General features: G+C 42.4%; 1 protein-coding gene across 1 annotated transcript; it reads right to left on the bottom strand.

The window, feature by feature from the left end:
* Window positions 1-2,886: 2,886 nt before the first annotated feature.
* On the bottom strand, window positions 2,887-8,038 carry polg2 (polymerase (DNA directed), gamma 2, accessory subunit). Its single transcript, XM_049570090.1, has 8 exons — window positions 7,090-8,038; window positions 6,242-6,347; window positions 5,731-5,836; window positions 4,898-5,083; window positions 4,225-4,362; window positions 4,029-4,109; window positions 3,749-3,849; window positions 2,887-3,632 (listed from the first exon to the last, which is right to left on the bottom strand). Exons 1-8 carry the CDS (start codon window positions 7,592-7,594, stop codon window positions 3,467-3,469), a joined length of 1,389 nt encoding a protein of 462 aa, XP_049426047.1. The 5' UTR covers window positions 7,595-8,038; the 3' UTR covers window positions 2,887-3,466.
* Window positions 8,039-8,906: the final 868 nt, after the last annotated feature.

The raw sequence follows: 8,906 nt of genomic DNA, 5'->3' as shown, positions 1-8,906 counted from the left end.
ATTTACAGCGAGTGGGAAAAGTTGGGGATGCATAAACACTCTGATGTTAGAGTGCCTGATCCAGTACATACATAACACTAAAAAGAGTTGTTAAAAATACTGTTTGTTACTTTCTGCCCATCAGTCATCATCTACTCAAATGTGCAAGTCATAGACTGGCGCAGGTTGCTTCCACAGGGAAATATCTGATAGAGGCAGATATCAAAGAAATCTGAGAGTTTTAAAACTCTTTGGCTTGTTTTGTAGTTTCTTCTACATTGACTGTGCAATTGGTCTCGATGAATTTTCAATTGGGAGGTTTAGCCATGCTGCGAGGAGGTGGGTTAAGTCAATGGATGCATTTACTCCCTCCACACAACTCACTAGGAGGACATGTTAATCAACTTGCAAGAGGGATCCTCGCTCGCCAGCAGGGTCGTGCTCTCCGAGACGAACGAATGGTCCAGAACCCAGACTTGATACAGGCGGTAATATCCCTCAGTGCTGTGGCAGGAGGACTTTCTATTCTTGACAACAAGATGTACATGAATGAGAACCAACTTTGTCATTTGACCATCGAGTCCTTCAGGCCCAATGCGATGAATGTAGATGTTATCACTGTTCCCTTCGAACTTGAGGTTAATGGACTTTGGAATCCTTGGCCCGTTGGCTTTCCGGTTCAACCAGATGCAAACGGGCTTATCTGCATCAACCCAGCTCACTGGGCTGTGTGGATCACTGATGTAAGTGCTGGGAACAACCACTTCAGCGCAAATATGCCTGATAACCAACCCCAGGGATCACAACCGGTAGCTGCTGCCAATGAGCTCCACCTGTGGGCACTGGCTGGGTACCACAACTTGAACATGCAAACTGGTGCTGCCATGCCCATCCGGACGGGGAATATACGGGCCATACTGGAGTACCTACTCGTATTTGCCTTAAGCCTCCAGAAAGGCACAGTGCGCCGAAATGATATTATGGGCATGCTGGTCCTGGGAGTTACCATTCTTACCAGTGGAGGCAACATCACAACCACAAGGCTCAGAAAGGTCATTGCTGAAGCTAGACGTGAGATTCACGTTGACAACATTGACTTCACTCATAACATGGTAATTAAGGGTTGGGACTTTCTGAGTATGCACTGGAGCCAACAAAAGCAGACTTCCCAAGAACTGCAGGACATGTTTTCTGCGTTGGAGCAGTCATTGAGACCAGTCTCTCTGTACTTGGCGAAGGCATGCCAGCAAACAGAATTTCAGATGTTGACTGGCATTGTGACAACCATACGTGCAATCAAACATTTCCACGACTTTCCCTGGCAAGATCTCAGCAATATGATCAGAAATCGCACTGGGATAGGTGAGCTCAGTAAAGTCGAGGCTTTTGTCGAATACATCGACCCACCAGCCTCATCTGGGGGGGCACAAGGAGCAGCACCCGGTGGCCATTGGTCAGGATGGGCATTTGCACTCTGCAAACAGAGGCAAGGATGTCCCAAGAATTCTGATTTCTCTAACCTTCTGTACACTGCTCTCCAGCTGTGGATCCAGGTTGGAGGAAACTCATCCTTACGTGGTTACAGAGGTATAGAAAACCTTACTGTGGCAGCAAAACCTGTGATCGATGCCTGGATCACCACATACTCGACCGGGCAGGGTCAGAATCCAACTGCTGATGGAGCTGCGAACTTAAACATTCATACCAAACACATCTAGCTCTGCCAGCAGCTACAGACCACTTTGTGCTTTATTTACCTTCTGTAACATTCTTGTGTTTACTGCTTGCTCATGAGTGACCATTGTTTCAAGTGTACGTCTAACTCAAGTAGTTTTCGCCACGTGTTTAAGTAGACTTGCACTTAAAAAGAATTTAGAAATTGATTACAGAAACTGTTAAATAAAAAAATAAATTAAAAAAATCCTCTTCCCAAGGAGAAATACTTTTAATAGAGGCATGTATGTTAATGGCTGCAACTGAAATATTACCAAACCCCTAATAAGATAATATATTATAGTACACTGAAAGCCTGCAGGACGGCACGGTGGTGTGGTGGTTAGCACTCTCGCCTCACAGTAAGAGAGTTGCCGGTTCGATCCCGGGTGTGGGAGCCCTTCTGTGCGGAGTTTGCATGTTCTCCCCGTGTCAGCGTGGGTTTTCTCCGGGCACTCCGGCTTCCTCCCACAGTCCAAAGACTAGGTTAATTGGGGACTCTCAATTGTCCATAGGTGTGAATGTGAGCGTGAATGGTTGTTTGTCTCTATGTGTCAGCCCTGCGATAGTCTGGCGACCTGTCCAGGGTGTACCCTGCCTCTCACCCGATGTCAGCTGGGATAGGCTCCAGCCCCCCCCGCGACCCTCAAGAGGATGAAGCGTTTAGAAGATGAATGAATGAATGAATGAAAGCCTGCATGAGCAACATATCATCATGAAACTGACATATCATCATGACATGAAACTTAAAATGTGATACATAACAATGCATATTTGTCATATATATATTAGGAACTATCGGTTCAGTTTTAGTCTGACTATACATGCATGTAATGTCACAATTCACATTCCATGTTATAAGAAATATATGTAAAATAGGATGAAGACTGTGTAATATTATTGAAAGCTCATGAACAGCTGTAAAATGGACCTTGAAGCCAGACTCTCAAGTGTTTTCACATGATTAAGAAAGATCTTTGGTAGCCAATAAGTTACAGCGCATGTCACATTACCACAAGGTCATGGGTTTGATTCCAGCCTTGGGACTTTAGTTGCATGTCAAACTCCTCTCTTCCTCTATTTGTCTGTAATCTACTCTGTCATCTGTCAAATAAAGGTGAAAATGCCAAAATAAATGCATCTTAAAAAAAACAATGTTCTTTGATCCTCAAAAGAAACACTGACTCATCACGATTTGTGATACTGGGCTTTATAAATTAAATTGAATTGAACAACAAAACCAAACAAATATGAAAGAGAAGTTTTGGATATTTTAATAGAAAGTAAGACAGACATAACCATACCATGTGTTTATCCCAATCCTTCTCTAATGTAAATGCCACCCTGTCAAATTCAGACAGTGACAGACCTCATCACACTCATCTACCTTTTTGTCTAACAAGTACTGAAAGGAGGCTGCAGGATGAGTGAGAATACATTAGTCATACCCAACAGAAATCTGGGGGGTACATGCACACATCTCCTTTTCACTAATAGCTTCTTAGCCTTTAAAGACGAGGTACAGGATGGCCACCCATGAGACAAATATACCGAAACATATCAAACATCCACAATTCCTAATTGCGTCACATTGAGCCAGGAGTTATTCAGAAGAAGATTCTTCTCCATTAAATGCTCTGTTCAGCAAGATTAGTCCTCACAGGGACGTCCCTGACTTGTAGATGTGCAATAGTTTTTTGTTTTAGCAACTAAAAGGACAGTCTGAATGTTGTGCTGCCTAAGCTTTGCATCTCTTCCAGGTACAAAAGTCCATTCAGATGTTGTCGGCTGCCGAAATGTATCTGGAGAGAAAGTTCTTGATCTCAGAGATGTGCTTGGTCTCTTTGATGGTGGTGTCTCGGCTGCGGACTTGAAGGAGGCCGCTCTCTAGTGTGTTCTCACTGATCACCACGGTGAAAAGCACTCCCATCTCATCATACCTACAACGCATCGACACAGAGACACACATCAGTCCACAGCAAGAGACACACTGCTTATTTGCTGCTTTTACTAATGAGCAACTTTGCTTCAGTAATGACACTGAACTGTACTTTACTTTGCGTTCAGCTGCTCCATTGACATTGGCAGAGTTTCGAGATACCCAGGCCACGCAGAGATCTTAGCCTCCATAAACTCCTGCAGCAGCCCTTCACACACCTACGGAATAATAAGATATTAATTAATATTCTTTCAGTAATGCCGACCGAGCAAAAGAAGTTCAATTAAAAAAGAACCCTTTCAACCAGCACTTGCCTCACTTTCTATGGTGGATTCACACAGATCAAGATATAAAAAACAATATTCACTGATGTCCACTCATATTACGTTCTTCTTACCTGCCTCAGCTCCACAGTGGCTCCCCTGCCAATGTCTAAAGCCACTTTGACTGGAGCCAAAACTGGATGCAACTTCAGAACCTGAAATCAACAGTGACCAAAGAACTCAATGACAGAAGACCACACCACAAAAGAGAGGACAACTGTCAAGTGAGAAGGTGGAATATTAATCGTCTGCACAGCTGTGGGTCATCACCTTTCTCTGATGCACTTTCTGCTTGCTGTCTTCTTTCTTGAGCTGCTGGAGCGAGTTGAACAGAAAGGCCAACACACCACGGTCCATGTTCCCGGTTATTGAGATGACGTGAGGAACTGACTTACGACCATCTCGACACTGAAGCAAGTTTAGAAAGACAATTAACACTGCATGTGACTGATTACACGGAAGAAAGGCAACAATAGCAGAGAAAAGCTGCTCCTGTGTATTAACATTGACGACGGCTTTGTCCTATTCAAGTGTCCCAGTAAGGGCGAAGACATATTTGCTTTTAACCACACATACATGTAGACAACCAACTTCATCATGAACAGAACTGTTCACGCACTAGCCTATGTACTAAAGCTACTGAAGGATTCCACTAAAGTAAATCCGGTAATATTAAAGTAATATTAAATATTAAATATTAAAGTAATCCTTTAAGTCATGATGGTGTCAGAGTGAGCCAGCATGCTAATACCAGGACGCTGAAACTGAAGCAGTTACATGAAATTCTAAACTGTGTTATATGTGCTTTTAACCATGTAACCATGTATTGTTTTTGACAAGGTTAACATTGCAACTGCAAAGCTTCTACATCCTGTATGTGACTTTTCAGCAACAGCAGCTTGACAGGTAAGACGCTAAATTCAGACGTACAGTGCAGACTGACCTGTAGTTTGGTACGGACTCCTTTGTGTGTCTGCAGCAGCTCCGTGTTTCCTCTGCTCCATAGCGTCTCCAGGGGCTCCTCTCCCCATGGGAAACTGTAGATGATCCTCACACCACGAGACGCCGCCTCCTCAAGTTCCTCCTCTGGGACATCTCTGCTGCTAAAGTCCAATGGAGACAGGGCAAACTGGAAAGACATGGGCAGACGTGATTTCATGTACCTGAGATACAATCTTTGGCTCCTCCCCAAACCCCCTCTCATCTCACTGTTGAGTTTTGCAACTAAAGTCTTACATACACATCAAAACATCAGCAGCTTTCTGTGGGTAATAGTAGTGTCCGGGGGGGGGGGGGGACTGAATCTTAGCGTTAGAAAACTATGTATCAGTGATGGGAAGTCATAAGTTACTTAGACCTTTTCAGACTAGACTGGATTCAGTGTAAGAAGCCCACGAAAATAGGACCATAAACCTCTTTGTGCTCCAGCTAGCACTACACAATATCAGCTAATATGCATATCTGAATAACTATGTTTTCATTAGTGTATAATCACTTGAGAATATCAATTCTTGTGTTTTTCGCACCTTAAAATGAGTCATTTATATCTTCATATGGAGCTGCAATTCCCCATATTTTTCTCTACAGTAGCCCAGAACAGACAAACCAAACACTGGCTCTCGCTAGGACCATTCACTTTTTCCCATCAGCCACCATAGTTCTTCTCACCAGAGAAGATTCAGTTATGCAGCTTCAGTGCTTGATGCCACTAAACCCTACACACTGGACCTTTAATGCAGTGCTCTGAAACACTCCTTCATATTAAACAACACTCACTTTCCTCCACCACTTCAGTCTCTGTCGCGTCCAGTGATCCAGCCACTGGGAAGAGGTACGAGTAGAGCAGAACCACACCAGGGACGTCTGGGTGACCTCAGCGGGGCTGACAGAATAGAACCATTACATTATATCTACAGTAGCACCGCACATACTTACCTGTTCATTGTATTTGTTATGAAACACAGTAAGGTTCCACAGTGAGTTGTACATATTGCTAGTGTCCCACAGTCAGAACAATGTGTGGACAGGATTTAATGATTAAAAAAGATATTTAACTTTTGCTGGTAAAGTCAGCATAATCGTCTTCATATAAGATGCGAGTGATATGAATAGAATCTTATCAAGCCATATTGAGTATGAAGGAGCTTAATTCATTTGCTCTCATTTCAAAATCTCATCTGGAGAATCTGAAGTACAAGAATAAACGTTTTACAAGTATGTGTCCATACACTCACAGACAGACAGACAGACAGACAGATAGAAAGACAGACAGTAGATGAAGCCTCACCAACCAGAGCCATCTGAGGGCTGGAAACACAGACCAGTCTCAGCCAGGCCAAAGGGCAGCTTCCTGTTTACCAGTGCCAACGCCGGGACGGCCTGCTCCAAGGCACCTGAGAACAATTTTTTTTCACTAGTTGAGGGTAGGTGTCATCAGTTATGTTCACAAGTGAGCTGCGCTATCCCTTTGTCCCTTAACAAAATTGGACTGATGCGATATTTGGTTCAAATTCAGTTTACAGACTGATATGATGGATGGAGCTTGCACTGGGATGGAGTCAACCAAGGCCAAGAAAGTCACCTAAGACTTCCAGTTATTTCTCATTTTATTGTAGCACCATGAAGGTTTGCTGAACCAGCATGCTCCATCTTGCAGTCAGGGCTGAACAATATGGAGAAAAAAAAAAAATCAAATATTTTTTACCAAATAAATCACTGATATTACGGCAATAGTGTAGGATTGATTTTTGGTGCTTTTGTAAATATTTACATAGTGAGATATTTGATAAATAATCATCAGTAAAGCAGATACAATGAGTAAGTGGGTAAAAGCAAATAATAAAAAAGCTACAACAGTCTGGTAAGATCAGAAAATGACATCACCTTACTGAAATACAGCCTTTAAAACCAGAAAAGGACACCTGCAGTATTACGATATCCAAAATCTAAGACAATATTTAGTCCTATATCATGATATCGATTTTTATATTGCCAGCTTACTTGACATCTCCTTGCAATAGGACCAAACTTCATGCCATCATAATCATCATACACTATATACCAGTGCAGCTGCTACTTGTCATATCGCACCAGTATCATTACAATCAAACAGTGAGTCTCTATACAGCACTCTACCTTGTAGAAAGTTTGTCCTCAGAGATGGAGACCCCTGAATGAGCGTCTGTACCTTCTGGATGAGCTGCTCCCTGCTCAGTTCTCGCTGTTCAAGTATGTGTTTTAAATGTTCAGACTCAACAACCCTCAGTTGTCCCCGTCCATCTGTGGCTGTGTCCCTGCTGATGCTGCGGCTGCTCAGAGTGTTGATCCCAAACACCTGAGCTGTGGACCTGGTCACCGAGTGCCACCACTGCTCCAGCAGGTTTCTCCTCAGCTCCATGCCCAGAGGTCCATAACTGCAGCTCAGCCCACGCTGGAACAGCTCCGTGTTAGTTTGACCGGGTGAAACATAGTGTCTGTCCACGCAGAACTGCAGCAAAGTCCTGACCTGATCCAAATGATCAGTGGATGATGTGCTGCAGTGTCTCCTGCTGTGCTGCAAGGTCAGTGTTATTCTGCACTGGGAGGTTTTCAATACCTGTAGGCGCCTTGATAGGACGTTTTTGACACAGTAAGACAACATGATGATAAGCTTGACCAAAGTAAATCCAGAGGTTGTCTTTTCAAGTGATGATTCTTCATGAGTAAAACAAGAACGCCAGCTTAACTATGGTCCAACATAAAATGCTGTGTCAAGGAAAAGATAAACTATGATCGTTAAAATGTTAACAAGGTTTTAATGTAGCAAGTTACCAAACAGCCTTTCTTAAAGTAAAAAGGAGAGTAAACTGTTTGTGTTGAACACTAAAATCCAGGTCCAGTAAGAGATGACTTTATCCTCCGTCTGTTGAGCGTCAATAGCATACCTCAGCTACCTAACGGCATATATGCTACGTACCGGAAATGCTGTGCAATTAAAACAAATGCACTCGCATGACCTTCTTAACACCGTTGTTGCATAATTATTGTTAAATGATAACCGCTAGGAAAAGTTTGAATTTCACTATAATACATGTGATGTATGATCCGGAAATGATAACGGCATGACCCGCCCTACTCGGCCTCCTATTGGCTGATCCTGATACTCCCTTCTTATCCTAACCAATCTTACACCTCATATCTAAATCTAACCAATCAGACCAACGAAGGCAACGGACACTAGCCAATCAGAGGGAGAGGAGGGCGGGTCATGCCTTCTCTAGGAAACAAAAATAGCATCCGGGTTACAAATTTTATATTAATAGCTGAGACCACTTAAATAATCGGGAAAATTATATGTAATAAAAACAAATGACTTATATTATGTCTGAATTGACATCTCCCTCGTACAATTTTATTTTTTATCTGTATTAGTTTTTGTTCTATGTTTTCTTTTGATACTGTTTTGTTAGAATGACATTTTTTATATATATATATATTATGAAATCTCTCTCTCTGTACAATGTAGTGTTATATTTGAAATATGATAAAAAAAATTAAGGTGGTGGTGTCTTTCTGTAGTAACTGGATATTCTAACACATTTTATGTTTGGTATAACTGTGTCATGTTCAGTTAGATTTTGTTAAAATATACATTTCATTCATTAAAGGGGAACACATCCCAAATTAAGCAGTCCAATATGATAATTCCATGGCTTAGGAAAGTTTAATCAATGTTTGTGAACATGCGCTACCGTCTCAAGGCCAGAAACCAGAGAAGTGAGCTTCAAACTTGTGATGTCATTATCAGCTGTTGTTTTTAGTCCTGAGGCAGAAAATATACCCATATACTCAGAACATTCCCCTGGGTGCTCTCAGTGTCGTCCATATGATCTATGATCAGTATTCTCAATGGTAACAGTGACCCTGAACTTAAGTTCTATCTTAACGTGCACTAGACAGTTAGGTTGAGCTGA

This window comes from Epinephelus fuscoguttatus, linkage group LG3 (assembly GCF_011397635.1).
Source record: "Epinephelus fuscoguttatus linkage group LG3, E.fuscoguttatus.final_Chr_v1".
NCBI classification, from domain to species: domain Eukaryota; kingdom Metazoa; phylum Chordata; class Actinopteri; order Perciformes; family Serranidae; genus Epinephelus; species Epinephelus fuscoguttatus.
Note: the sequence above shows the minus strand (reverse complement) of the source record. Positions and strands in the feature narration are given on the sequence as shown.

Excerpts from the sequence above, each read along its gene's own strand:
- polg2 (XM_049570090.1), bottom strand. The coding sequence starts at position 7,594 with ATGTTGTCTTACTGTGTCAAAAACGTCCTATCAAGGCGCCTACAGGTA. Across the intron at positions 5,837-6,241 it reads CCCTCAGATGGCTCTGGTTG|CCCCGCTGAGGTCACCCAGA; the intron begins GTGAGGCTTCAT and ends CTATTCTGTCAG. Across the intron at positions 3,633-3,748 it reads ATGGAGCAGCTGAACGCAAA|GTATGATGAGATGGGAGTGC; the intron begins GTAAAGTACAGT and ends GATGCGTTGTAG.